Below are 13973 nucleotides of genomic sequence, written 5' to 3'. Positions count from 1 at the left end.
TAGTCAACATCCTTCAAATGTCTCAGTGAAAAATGAGAAGCAATTAGCTAATAGGCTAACGGACTTCAGTGCTGTATCTCATCCCCTAATTTCTATGAAAAATCATTTTTTAGTGGTCACGTTTATGTACTGCTTCTTGGATCTATTTCAGCAGTGCAATCAATCAAACAAAGCTGAAAAGCCCTAAAATTCTTAATTAATGGCATTTTTAAATGTAACAGTTCAATTATCCTTATAAATTGGGTGTTTTTTTTTTAAGGGTAGGCATTATTATAGATCTTTTGATCATCTTCTTTTCATATCATAACATCATATTCTGAATGTCAGCTCAGAGCTACAGTTTCCTGTCAGTGAAAACAAAATGCTGCTGCCAGATCTAATCTCTCTACATCAAATAACCATAAAACTTCTCAGAACATCACCTCCAGCTTTCAGCCAGCACCTTCCACATACACCAGTAGTGATACATGCACGTGTGTCTGGTCAGAAGTGACAGACTTCAGCCAAGGACAACAGACAACTGAAAAACTGTCTCCTTTAGAGACAGAACTGTAGATCAGAGCAAAAAATTGTATTTGGTCATTCTTTGCTTATCTTGCATGTGCAAATCAGGAGAAAATAACCATGCTCTGTAATTTAATTTAACACTAAATTAGATCTATGATTTGTAGATGAAAAGCTCATTTAAGCTGCAAATTCCCTAACTATGCAAAAATTAGCATTTCCTTGATTTTATTCCTTTAAGAAGTTTTAACATAGGAACTGTGCTGCACACAGAAAGTATGAACAGCTTATAGGTGTTCAGGTGGGAGGGCTGCAGCACAGGTCTAGAACACTGCCAGAAGACGAAAGCTAAGGTGGCTGCTGCTTCACTCTGTTAATGGCAAAGCATTCAGAATATCAAAGCCCCGACTTAGTCTCCATTATTTACACATCCAAGTAGACAAACCTACCTTGTAACAGATTCCTTTCTCAGAAATACATGTGCCATGAATGAGTAGCTTCAATTAATGGTCTTCAACACTGCATTAATGATTTCTTCCTTAAACACTGCCAACAACTTCTTATATCTCCTGTATGGAGCGGGCCGATGACCAGTATATGTGAAGATACACAAAGCCTTATGAATTTCAAGAAATTTCCCATACAGATCTAGAGGTGGGAATTCATGCTTAGCATTTGGTAAGCCTGTACCGGACCAGCAGAGGGCAACAGTGATCCCTGACCACCGCGAGGGCGGCCCTATTCCACACAACTGCTTGAAAGCAATTACTGTACATCAACAAAATAACAGGAGAAAAATAACACAGAATATGCTTTAATTGACAAGACAACAAGAGATACGGCTACTAAAAAGGAAAGTGGTTATAATACCGAAACAAATATATCAGAAAAGGAACTGAGAAAGAGGTCAAACAATTATTGGAGAAATTGTGCTTTGCAGGGATCTGCACATACCGAGGTGCAAATATGCTTGGTGGATATGCTTTGCTGTAAACTCTGTCAATAAAGGATTTTCCTCTTAATAAAAGCAAGATATTGTTCAGTGAACAATTAAGGCATTTTGGCTGTAAACTTCACTGAAGTCCTTTCACACTGACAGTCCTTTCATTTTTTGGAACAAGAAATTGTAACTAATCATTTTTACATTAAAAAAAAAAAACAAACCTAGAGATTCATTACACTAGCTAACCTGCAAGAGCTGGCAGGCTAACCTTGGATAGTAAATGACTGGACAAGTTACTGAAAGGTAAATCATGCCACGTTGGAATCTTCACTTTCAGTCACAGGTGCTTCATTTTCCTCAGTTCTCCTTCCCTTAGTTGCGCTGGATTTCTTCTTCTTCTCCTTTTGTTCCATGTTACTTGATGCAAGCTCTTCACTCTTCTGTGTGATATACTTTAACTGAAAAAAATAAACTAATCAGTGGTTTCATTTGCTTACATATCTTAAGAGACATCGACTGGACAAACTCTTCTAACAAAAATGAATTAAGTTACTCCAAAAAAAGCTGACAACCAGTTTGAATTCTTGCACAAACTCCTCAGTCTAAGCTGGATATGCTCAGATACTGAAATGCTTAGCAAAACTAGGAATTACAAATCTCTCTCACATCCATCTCTATAACCAAGGCATCAGAAATTACTCAAGAGTTGTTGATTGTATTTCAGCAAGCTGACTACTGAAGCACTGCAAGATGTTTCAATAAGCACAATGACTAAGAACAAAAAATCAGATCCAGCCTTTACTGTGCCCTCTCACACTGAGTTCTTGTTGCATAGTTCAAATCACACAGATGGAAAGGGAAAAAAACCAATAAAAATGAGCATTTGAAGTAAACTTCAAAAGGGGTGTATTCATTTGCACAGACATAGATGCACTGTAGCATCTGTGTATATGGCAAAGTCCTCAAAAAGCAAAGATAAGCCTCCTTCTATAGGCCAGCACGTAAGAGAATATAAAGAAGTGAATCATCCCTCTATTAATGATGCTAGGAGATCTAGCACCTTCACGTGGATGCAAACTGTATAATAAAAGAATGCAACGTCAGGAAAAAAACAGTGCTTGTTTATCATATTTTTGTATTTGGAACCTCAGAAGCTCTGCTGCTATCAGAGCACTGTTGCTTAAATTGCAATCAGATGCCCACAGCGAGGCATAGTATCATATAGAAATATTAGAACAAATCACGGGATCGTGTCCATCCACCATCTATAAACCAGTTAAATTGCTTAAACAAGTTACTTCAACACTTATAGCCTTCAGCCAGATGCTCTTAGGAATTAACCAACAGGTATATAAGAAAGTTCTAAGACAAGAACTACAGTGATTCTCACCAAAGAATTGCTCCTTCTGGCCAAGAGCTTCACATCTTCTGAAGTGACTGTGCTTCGCTTCGCATGCCTGCACATAATTTAAAAACACTTCTCGATGTGTTTGCCAGCTCTGGTTGTAAAAAGTCATGCAGAACATTTAACAGCATAATAGGGACCTAGTAAACCAATGATAGCCATCCTTTGTGAATAGGATTTTGCGTTGTATCACGTGTGTGTTCATCTAAATACACATATGTAGAAACAGTAGCATTCAGTAACGAGAACATCAGACACTGCTGCTCACTCTGACTTCCCAGTGGGTTACTAAGTTGGTTTTGACTCAGATACAGACTCCTTAAACATTCCCTTACCTCCATGGAGCAACCAGATGAACCACAGGTATGCTAGCAAGCATCTGTCACTCCTAAACCACGCAGCACCGCTACACATCAGCACAACCAACAATTACATGCACTTCTTAATCTAAACAATCATTTATACCACACACATGGACTTCCAAGATGAGGAACAACCTTTAGCAGCATACCTATTCCTTAACTACACAGAAACCATTTAATCAGCCAAGAGAACTCTTTAAAACCCTAAAAAAAATTTAAAGATTATGCAATTAAAATCAGACACATTGCTCGATGTTCGGGTGCTCTGATGGAGACAGGAATTGGAGCCAATGACCCTTATGGTCCCTTCCACTGCAGGAGGTTCTATGACTGAGGATAAAAGCAAGAAAAATGCCTTCACAGCAACATACCTGGCGAACATTTCAAGGTCTCTTGCAAAGTTTTCTGGAGGAAATAAAAAGGGAGACACGTTGAATTTTAGAATGCTGCCCCTGATTCGGAAGAGATACATAACACAGTAATACAAAGGTGCAGTGGCAAACTGTCAGATGAAGTTACAGAAGTGACCAGGGCTTGCTCGTGCACATCACTGCAGCACAGGCCACAGTGAGTACTTTGCATATATTTAAGCGCTTTTTCGAGGTAGGAAAAACGGAATGACTCTTGCAGTTGCAAAGGCGCGATACGAGAAGCTACGCGACGCCGGCAGCGCACCCCATCCCCAGCAGCTGCCGTCGGGCCGCGGGGTACCACGCGGACATACCGCACTGCCTGAAGGTGATCTCGGATATGGCGGCGACGGTTTGCTTGCTGAACTGCACGCCCTTGTCCTCAGCGACGCCCTGGCACAGGCAGCCCGCCGTGTAGTGCACCGCGGCCCGCAGCCTCTGCAAGACGGCCCCACACAGCTCGGCCCCGCTCACACCGCTCCATCTTGGCCCAACCAACCCCCCCCCCGGGCTCAGAGCGGAGGAGCAATGGGGACCAGAAGGACGAGGGCCGCCCGCCGCACCTGGATGAGCAGCTCCCGTCGCTCGCCGTCCGCCGCCTCCATCTCCCGCCCGCCCGCGGTTTCCCGCCCAGCGCTGAGGCGGGGCCGCGCCGCCGCCATGTTGGGCCCCGCCCGCCGCTCCGTCAGCCCCGAGCGGCGCTGGGATGCTCGAACTTCCACAGCGCTTTGGGAGCGCGCTGCTGTAGCAGAGAACCCCTACATCCTTACAGTACTATCTGCAATATGTTGCTTTAAACCACAATCTCCTGTTAATCATGCTGATACTCAGCTGCTAAGCTGCTCTCTTGCTAAAGGTTCAAAGCACAAAATGCCTGACAGCTTCTACAGAACAAAGGTGCAAGCATCCAGGTGAATTTTCATCAGTGCTTAAAATGATTGGATTAGAGGAAAATCAGCCAATCTCACATGCTACTACAGGTTGTTTTAATTGCCCCGGGGCAGGAGGAGGCACAGCACACACCGTGCTGACAGCAGACCTGTCCTGACACCTCTAATCCTCATCAAAGCTTCCCGTGCCCCATCCCACCCTTCACCCTTTCCCAGGAAGCAGCTCTGCAATGTGCAGGACCTTGTGAAGGTGAACATCCAGAAATGAGTCCTCAAAAACCCAGCTGGTACCTGCTACGAACCGACAAGGAAAGCCTCTACCTCCCTGGAACCTCCTGCAGTGTTACTGTGCTCACTGTCTGCCACTCTCCACTTTAGCAGTTATTGAAATGCAGGCTTCTCTATCTTGATTCCTACGTGTTTATGCACTACAATACAATAAAAATATTAGCACGTTAAAATACTGCTCAAAGACATATTAGGCACTTTTGGCCAGCAGCAAAGGAAAGAAAACATCTCAATGTACTCACAAGCAGGTTTATTTAGCTTTCTTATATATGTGAAATAGACCCACAAGTTATTACAAAAGTGTGCAAATGCAAGATCTAACACAGTACAGTAAAAAGGGATTTCAGGGAGGAATATCTGAGATCTACAGTATCTCAGCTTCGAGAGGGAGTATTTCCATTAGACATTGTAGGCAGAAGAGGACACATTTCCTCCATGGCCTGTCCAGTTAGTATGGATAAACACACCTGGCTTCGATAATAGCTCATATGTATGTGCACCAAAGTAATCACGCTGAGCCTAGAATAAGAACACACAATAAAAAGACACACAAATATGACACTCAAACAAGTACTGCAAATAACACACACTGAGACATGAGCATATGAATTCAAGAAATAAAATCCAACTCCGGTATAATATTCAAAACGATTGCATCGTTATTAGGAAAGACTCCAGTAAAGCATTTATTAAAATCTGGTAATCTGCAGTTTCAGAGTATTCCCTATATACAGTTGCAACTGTATTCTTTCTGATCTGTACAAACCTAAAAGACTTGCATACATCCAGAACACTGAAGATACGTGCTCTTTTTTTTAAAGCTAAGTATTTTGATTCAAAAGCACCATTACCCCCTGCTTCAGAGGCAGAACACTAACACATGCTGGGCACTGTCACACCACTGCCTCTTGTGCTCTCTGACCTCACATCTCATAGTATCTTAATGGTCTAGAAGATCTACCACACTATTTCAGGCACCTACCTGAATCAGGTTAGCTGGCAGCACTTCATGTCTGTATCCATCATAAAAAGAAAGTGCTGTGGTGAAGCAGGGCATAGGAATACCATATTGGACTCCAGTACTGATGACATGTCGCCAGGAATCCTGGGGCAGGAGGGGGGAAGGGGAATAAATAAATGAGAAACTTATGTGTGAGCACGTACATAATTCCAGTGTAACAGTGTGTGCAATTTCACACTGTATAAAATCTAAGTCTGAGCAAACTTAGTGGCATATTCCTGATTTACCACAAAAAGTTCGATTCAAAATAATAGCAAGTGAGCCAGAGTCAGCAATCAAGCAAATGAAAGTGCAGGAATATATTTCACATGCAACCAAATGACAGCTGTGACAAGGATGCTGTTCCTTCACAAATCATCAGTGGGAAGGACAGGTCACCAATCTTGGGGTCTTGAAAAATATCTGAATCTCTGTAATCTTCTTGTGTGACTTCTACCACCTTCAACTATATGACTTATTTCATATCCAAACCTTCTAAGACTGGTACGTTCTATTAAAGGACACCTCAAAGGCATAAATGATTAATTCCTGCTCACAAATGTGTGTATGTAAATTACACAAATAGCTTGAAGATTGGTTAGAGATCTTTGAGATTAAGGATGCTACATAAATAGGATTCAAAGTTGTTCTTCCCATCTCTTCATTTTTCTTTTTAAATAAAAATGTGAAGGAAACAAAGTGCAGAAGTTCAGACTGTATGCTGCTGTTTTCATGTTCTTCCTTTCTTGGAAACTCACCTGGCATTTTTCAACAGCTGTCTTAAAGAAATCATCCAATAGCAAATTCTGAAGTTCGGGGTTTCGATCAAAAGCATCTTTGATTTTTCCCAGGAACACACTAGGCAGAACATATACAAGCCAGAAATCAAATTATGCACCTTCCTACAATGGCCTATCAAAAAACTCAAAAATCAAAAAACTACAGTGCCAAGACTGGACTGAGCTAAGCCACCAGAAAATTGGTGTCATCTATAATCTCAAAAGCCAACTACTGAAAGACTCCCAGAACCTCCCCAACAGGTTCACTCCTTGGATTTTCTTATCTCTAGGCTTCTCAGTCTAACACTGCATGAAGTAAATTGCCTCCTCTTCACCCCTCACAGCAACTAAATCACCTGTTCATCTCAATTACCTTCTGATGATGCAGCCTCCCCTCCACATCAGTGCAATGCCACCATAATTCAGTGTCCAGCCAAATTCTTTGGCTGCTTGTCTCAGCAGCATGAAGCCTTGAGCATAGGAGATAATCTTGGAAGCATACAGGGCCTAGAACAAAAAAACCAAAGTGAAGTCCCACAGAGTTGAATGAGAAGTAGATACAAGAGCCCCACATCACAGCTTACAGCATCCAGAACTTGTTCTGATCAGCAGCTTTAACAGAGTACTCTGGCAAGCACAATGACTCACCTTGCGTATGTCCTCCAGAAATGCCTTCTTGTTCCCACTAAACTGAGTCAATTTAGGCCCATTCAGCAGCTTACTGGCCTGCACTCTCTCATCCTTGAGGGACGACAGGCACCGTGCAAACACAGCCTCACCTTTGGGTAGGGAAGAACAGAGAATTAGTAAGATCAGTATCACCATGAATGTCTGAGACATTTGTTCTATTACACAGTGACTGCCCATGAATGATGAGCCACTGCTCAGAGCGAAACATAGAAAGAAGTGTACAGATCAGTTATTTCAGCTGTGTTACTGAGGGACCAGTCCACCAGCCAGCACAGCCTCTGGGTAAATACTGGCTGACACAGCTTTGAAACGATTACAAAAAAAGAAAGCACATGTAAAATCAAATCAGCAGATGCAAACAAAGAAGTCAACTTACACAAGGAAACAAAATCATTGTATCTGGTAGGCTCACAACATTCATTTTCAGAAGCCCACTAGGTGGTTTTATAACACCACTAAGCAGATTACTAAACATCATCCTCCAGGGCTAAGGACGTAGACAAGTCATGTCAGCTCCTAAAGAGTATGTCTGAACGCCGACCTGATCGGACTCAGACAATTTCTAATCATGCTGTTTTAAGCTGTACTTATTTGCAATTGAAAATAGTATGGTGAAATGAGAATAAAAATAAAAATAGTTTTCTTTCCAGCGTCTGATGAGAGAAAAGCAATTAAAAAGAAAATTAAAAATCGATTAAAAAGAAAAAGAAAGCTTCCATATTGAACTCTTCTTCCTCCTTAAAAGCCACTGTGAATTACAAAAAAACAAAACAAAACAAAAAAACAACACGCAATAAAAAAACAGAATAATGAGTCACATTGGTGCAGGAGTCCGGATCCTCCCTGCTGCAGGATTAACAGACTGCACCAAAGTCAGAACACACTCCACCTCTGCAAAAACTTCCTTCTACAGCTTAGGAGGAAAAGGAGGGAGGAAGGGATTGGGAAAAAGCAGAGGTAGCATGACTCTGCCTTCACAGGACTGCATGTCATGCTGATGCAATAAGTCGCACGCAGAAGCTGCCCTGACAATGGCCGTGGTTGCATGAGGACTGTTGCGTGTACTTCCTTATCCACTGAGGGTTACCTAACAGTGCACCCGCGCTGGGGAGGACGGATCAGGGTGTGCCTTCTCCACCCTCAGTCTTTGCACAAACACTGAACTAAGGATTATCAACAGCTCCAGTGAGAAACTATTTTTCAAACCTACAAGTGACAGACTGTAACTGTAGCAAACACAAAAACCATTCACAAAGCTTGCTATGTAAAAATACACTGTTGCAGTGCAGCCTCATTTCTCTCCAAGCTATCACTCCAGTTTCTCTTTCCAGCACACTGAGAACAGTTTTATCTTCCAACAAGACACAACTTGAACATTCAGTCAACAGAAAAAGAAAGTACGAAAAGTAAAGCCAACCTGCAAGCAAAGAAACAGTACTGAGTCATCTTATTTACTCAAAGGGAAAGCCTACATCAGCCCAGTGGTTAAAAGAGCATTCTAAAGGTGTCCCAAATGTGTTACGACTCCTGAGCCAGGCTAGATAGAAGTGTAGATACCGCAGTGTTAGGGCTGTTGGACAGCAGGCATGTCCTCGTATCCTTTAGGGATGTAATCTAAAGGAATTAAAAATACATTCCCATCATCTTTCTTTGGGTTTTAATGAGCAGCCTTATTAGCCACAGAACCAACACAGTCCAACCCCCATGTTCTTGTCTACTTGCAGCAAATCGTAAAAATAGGAGAAGGAAATGTTCAAGGAGACATCTGAAACACAAGAACTTACCAAGTAGTGGTAAAGCAACAAAGTTCTGGACTTCCCCATTGCTTTTTCTTTTTTAATTTTACCACAATGCTCCTTAGTGTGATACACCGTGTACAGGTAGGAAAGACAAGGCTGCTCAAAGAGCTGTTTACCTATGAGAGTGACAGGGACTCCATATTCCAGGGCAGAAATTGCCGTCCACTTCCCTGTGCCTTTCTGTCCTGCACTGTCCCTGATCTTTGGGAGGAGGTATTTGCCATCGTTATCTTTGAATTTGAGAATATTGGCTGTGATTTCAATCAGGAAAGAGTCCAGTTCAGTCTTATTCCACTCCTGAAACACCTGCAAGAGGAGAAAAAGTACATGCAGACAGGTATATACACACCTATTAGTTTGCTACGTCCTCTAACACTTTTCTACTGCTTTACTGATGTACATATAATCATAGATGCATACATATGCATGCAGGAGGGGTTCAGATTATCTCAGTTACTGGTTTTGCCAGCTTTTGCCAGGCTTTTGCTGCTTCCTAAGGAGAAATCAGCCATAGAATGGGAGAATTCAGACAACATCAATAAACATTCACGTCTAAGTGCTTGCTGCTCCGTACCTCCCAGCTATTTGAAGTGTATTTGCATATTGTGCATCTGGCCTTGGCCAAAGGTGCACACATCAGAAAACTTAACTTTGAGTACATGCAGCAGCTTTAACCGAGCCCAGCTGCCTCTATCGAGAGCAGAGAGTCAGCACGTCTCAGGAAGGGAAGACACTAAAAAGCTACAAATCACCTGTGACATCTCATCATGATCCATGCCCACGACATCTTTCATCAGGTGGTAGGCCTCACAAATCAACTGCATGTCTCCATATTCAATCCCATTGTGCACCATCTTCACATAGTGCCCAGCACCCTCCTCTCCTACCTGTCAAGAGCGCAAAAAGAAAAAAAATATGCCGTCAGTAACACTGCTGTCACCATTTTCAGTATTAAATACCTACCTATGGATTCCTCTGTCCAATGAAGCCTCACAAGCCCAGCACCAACAGAAAACACTGTCAGTGTAATCACAGACATGCTCTGCTTTCCCACCACATGACCCAGCCATAAACCATTTTTCTCCTATTGTACTGGATAACACATCAGAGTTGGACAATCTGAATTGAAGGCAGGCAGCCAGAAAACCCACATAGCAATGTGACAAGCTTTAATGGCATTTTATGCATGAGCTACCTACACAGGCTAAGGTCAGTACCAAATTAATACTTACCCAGTCACAACAAGGTTCCCCAGATCCCACTTTAGCAGCAATGCTTTGAAATATGGTCTTGATATGCGGCCTGTGGACAGAAATAACATGGCTCAGCAGGTAAGGAGAGGACACAACCACCACAGGAGAAAAATCCATCTGCATGATGCATCCTTCTGTAGGAATACGATGAGGGCACGCTGGCAGGCTGACCACACATCACACAGCAGTGACACAAAAAAAGGGTATGTTTTTCCCAGAACTAGATAGTGCTTGCAAGAAAAGGGGACAGAAAATGTCGTACACTTAAAAGTACTGTGCAGTCAAGCTTAATGAACCTGAAGGCCTTCAAATATTACTTTCTCCGTTTTACAGATGGAGAAACTAAGGTGTGTTATGATACAAGCTCATACTGTGAGAGCATCATTGGTAGAGCTGAAGCAAAGCCACATTCTGTTCAATAGTTACAAGAAAAATCCAGGGTGATCCAGGGGTTCATGATCAACACACAGGAATTTTGCTTAAATTCAAAAAGAAGTACTTTCTCTCTCCCACACAATTCTCCCTCTGGATTTCTTTTTTCTATGAATTCCTGAAAGAAAAATCTGACTTAGTTCTTCTTGCTATAAAAAATTAGGCACTGGTGGGCAACTTCAGCTGTGTTGAGAAATCCCGAACCTTGAGGAAGTAAGATGGCAACATATCTTGTTCTCCCCACACCCACACCCCTCCTCCCTCCTTCCCTCAGCTCTCACCATGAACTGAATGATTGTTGCAGACCAGCCCGAACAATCTACCAGCTCACACTTACCAGGCTTCCTTGGATCCTCCTGGCATGAGTGAAGGCCCATACCTGGCCCCCTCCTCTCCACCACTAACACCACTTCCAACAAATAAGAGGCCTTTTTTCAGCAGCTCCTTACAGCGTCTCTGGAACAACAACAAAAAGTCACTTAAATTTCTTTTAATACCAGTGCCTTACAAACAAAGGTTTGAATAAATTCAACATAACCACCAGGCAGAAAAGTGCAGTAATGAGACTGGAAAAACTTCAAGATTAACTGCCAGGTGACACATGGCTGTGTGCTGAGATAGGAGGGAGGCAGAATAGGACCAGGTTGCTGATTTCATTATGGAGCAAAGGTGCAACCACATAACTGTATGGGAAATTAATCCCCTTTGAGTGGGAAAGAAACACAGCCTGGGATTCATAAGCAGAGCTGCAAGCTCTCCAAGTATTAAACCTCATTTCAGACCTGTTTCTCACTCTGATTGCCCAAGTCACTTATACAAGTTAAGAATGCAAAAGCAGAAAGCCTGATAGCAATACCCCCTCTAACGTGCAGAAATGCTCAATTGCATGCAGCGTTTTTAACGTAGTCGTCCCAGACACACTAAGGAACTGCCTGCTCATACATAGGCCTTAAGAAAAAGAAGAAAAAAAAGAATGAAGAACCAGATCACTGCTGTCTGGTTTTTGTTACCAACGCTGCCAAAGCAGTGATTCTGTCTTATTGGATTTTCCAGCAGTCACACAGGACAGAGACAAAAAACAAGTGCAATACTGTCCGTACACTTCAGAACCTGCATCCCAGGACCTTGGCTGTTCCTAACCAGTTCAATTAAACAACCTCAGATATTCTAATCTCCCTGAAAACTCCTTAAGACTGTAACAAGATATTTTCTAAGAGTCTTCAACACCTTAAAATACATCCAAAAAAATATCCTTTGGTGATTTGGGAAATTTCCATAATATATACTTACAGAACAGTCCTTCACTATTGCAAAAACTGCTTTATAATAGAATGTATAATCTACTTCTGCAATGAGGACTCAGTCTGGCCTCCCCGAAGGAAGACACCATCCTATCGGCTAAATGTCCTCATGATCAGAGGAGAAAGAACCATGGGAAATGTATTTAACCCATTTGTTTTGTGTAGAAACAGGCTTACCGTGGTGTCTCTATACTCAGAATTCCCACCATCGATTATTATATCTCCAGTCTCCAACAATGGCACCTGCCAAGAATAAATCAGCGTTTCGTCTTTTCACTGGGCTCAAAGATTTAGTACAGACAAACAATTGAGATCTTCCAGATTAAACTTCTCCAAGAGACAGAGAAGTCACAATTAGAAAGAATATCTGCCTCACTAATTTATTGATGAAGTCATCCACTGCACTTCCAGCCTTCACCAGCAAGATGATGCGACGAGGCTTTTTTAGCTTGGAGACCATCTCCTCCAGGCTGTGAGCACCGATCACTTTGGTTCCTTTGGCCTCGTTGGCCAGAAAGTCATCCACTTTGGAAACCGTCCTGTTAAAAGCACAGACCTGGAGGAGCAAGAAAACAAGTTAATAAACCCGGCAGCTGAAAGGCTACTTGAGCTGGGGTTACATAATCAAGGTTTATGTGCATGTCCTCCCGCTTCCACCCAAAGATGCTGAGTAGGGATGAGCCCCTAGCATGTCATTGCAAACGCCTTGGGAGCATTGTGTTGTTAGAGGCCAAGCCCAAAGCTAACTTCAGAGAAAAAACACACTTATAGGCAGCCAACACGTGAAGAAACCTGACCAAGTACAGGCACGCCAGGCGGCTTTTCTTTGGGAACAGGACAAAGGGCAGCTGGGCTTACGATGACAAGGAGGAAACGCCACTCATTAGGACATCCCAAGAAAAACGAAACACAAAGCTCCAGCCCTGGGAGCACTGAATCAGCCCTTCTGCACGACGTTCCCTTTCGCTTACCACAAAGCCGTGATCGTTCATGTTCAGAATCAGGTTCTGACCCATCACCGCCAGTCCGATCAACGCAATATCGGCTCTGGAAAGGGGAGAACCACACGCGTCAGCAGCGGCCGGCGGGGCACAGCACGGCCTCGGGAGCCCGCAGCCATTGCGGTTCTGCTCCGGGACCCGGCTCAGGGCAGAGGCCGTCTCCGACCCGGTTCCCAGCTCCCGGCTGCCCGCCCCGGCAGAGCCCTTCTCGCCCCCGCCCCCCCCAAGCCCAGAGCCGCCTCAAATCCTCAGCGGACCGCCGGCCCGGCTCGGTGAGGCCGTTCCCTGAAGCGGGCGGCTCGTCTCGGCTTCACGGCTTGCCCCGGGGCCCGCTCCCGGCCCATGAAAGCCCTCCGCCCGCACTCACTCGCCCATGGCGGCAGTTCTCACGGACGGACCGCTCCCACGGACGCGCCGCTCGCTCCCTCAGCTGCACAGGGCGGGGGGGGCGGGGCGTAGCGCCCATTGGCTGTTCCCACCCAGCACCACCTTCCCGCCCATGGGGCGATGGCTCAGGCCTGAGGAGCGCAGCACCGAGCGCCTCGCCCCCTTAAAGGCGCCGCGACGGGAAGAGCGAGGGAGGGGGGGCGGGAGAGGGGCGGCGCGGCCGATGGGTGCTGGCACTGGAGAGGTTTTCCTCAGCAGCCAAAGCCGCAGATTTGCGCTTCGGGCACCCGCCCGTGTCCAAAGCCACAGCTGTTGGCAGCAAACGCTTACCCCGAGGCCTCGCGGCTGCTGTTTGTTTCCTCTCTCCTTTAATTAAACAGCATTCATCGCCGAAACACCAGCGCTGGGAAATTGCGCCCCGCTGCCGCCAGTGCCTCAAGCACCACAGCGAGACACGGCGCGAGAGACGAGGGCAGCAGGGCAGCACAACGACAGCAGGAATTAAAGCACACTGAAAGGAGCACACGGT

At 44.3% G+C, this 13973-nt stretch overlaps 2 protein-coding genes across 2 annotated transcripts; both read right to left on the bottom strand.

Moving 5' to 3' along the window:
* Window positions 1–1614: 1614 nt before the first annotated feature.
* CENPS (centromere protein S) lies at window positions 1615–4286 on the bottom strand. Its single transcript, XM_065738113.1, has 5 exons — window positions 4188–4286; window positions 3939–4062; window positions 3586–3619; window positions 2838–2904; window positions 1615–1905 (listed from the first exon to the last, which is right to left on the bottom strand). Exons 1-5 carry the CDS (start codon window positions 4284–4286, stop codon window positions 1756–1758), a joined length of 474 nt encoding a protein of 157 aa, XP_065594185.1. The 3' UTR covers window positions 1615–1755.
* Window positions 4287–5037: 751 nt separating this feature from the next.
* On the bottom strand, window positions 5038–13502 carry PGD (phosphogluconate dehydrogenase). Its single transcript, XM_065738109.1, has 13 exons — window positions 13425–13502; window positions 13028–13103; window positions 12433–12612; window positions 12234–12299; window positions 11093–11211; window positions 10303–10372; window positions 9823–9957; window positions 9187–9376; window positions 7230–7360; window positions 6955–7088; window positions 6561–6660; window positions 5785–5907; window positions 5038–5321 (listed from the first exon to the last, which is right to left on the bottom strand). The coding sequence occupies exons 1-13, from the start codon at window positions 13430–13432 to the stop codon at window positions 5202–5204; spliced, it is 1452 nt and encodes a 483-aa protein (XP_065594181.1). The 5' UTR covers window positions 13433–13502; the 3' UTR covers window positions 5038–5201.
* Between the last annotated feature and the right edge of the window lie 471 nt (window positions 13503–13973).

The sequence above is a fragment of the Cyrtonyx montezumae genome, unplaced genomic scaffold (assembly GCF_038088225.1).
Source record: "Cyrtonyx montezumae isolate F1298 unplaced genomic scaffold, pur_monq_1.0 scaffold_21, whole genome shotgun sequence".
Taxonomy (NCBI): Eukaryota; Metazoa; Chordata; class Aves; order Galliformes; family Odontophoridae; genus Cyrtonyx; species Cyrtonyx montezumae.
The sequence above is the reverse complement of the archived record's forward strand: the minus strand, read 5'-3'. Positions and strand labels throughout refer to the sequence as shown.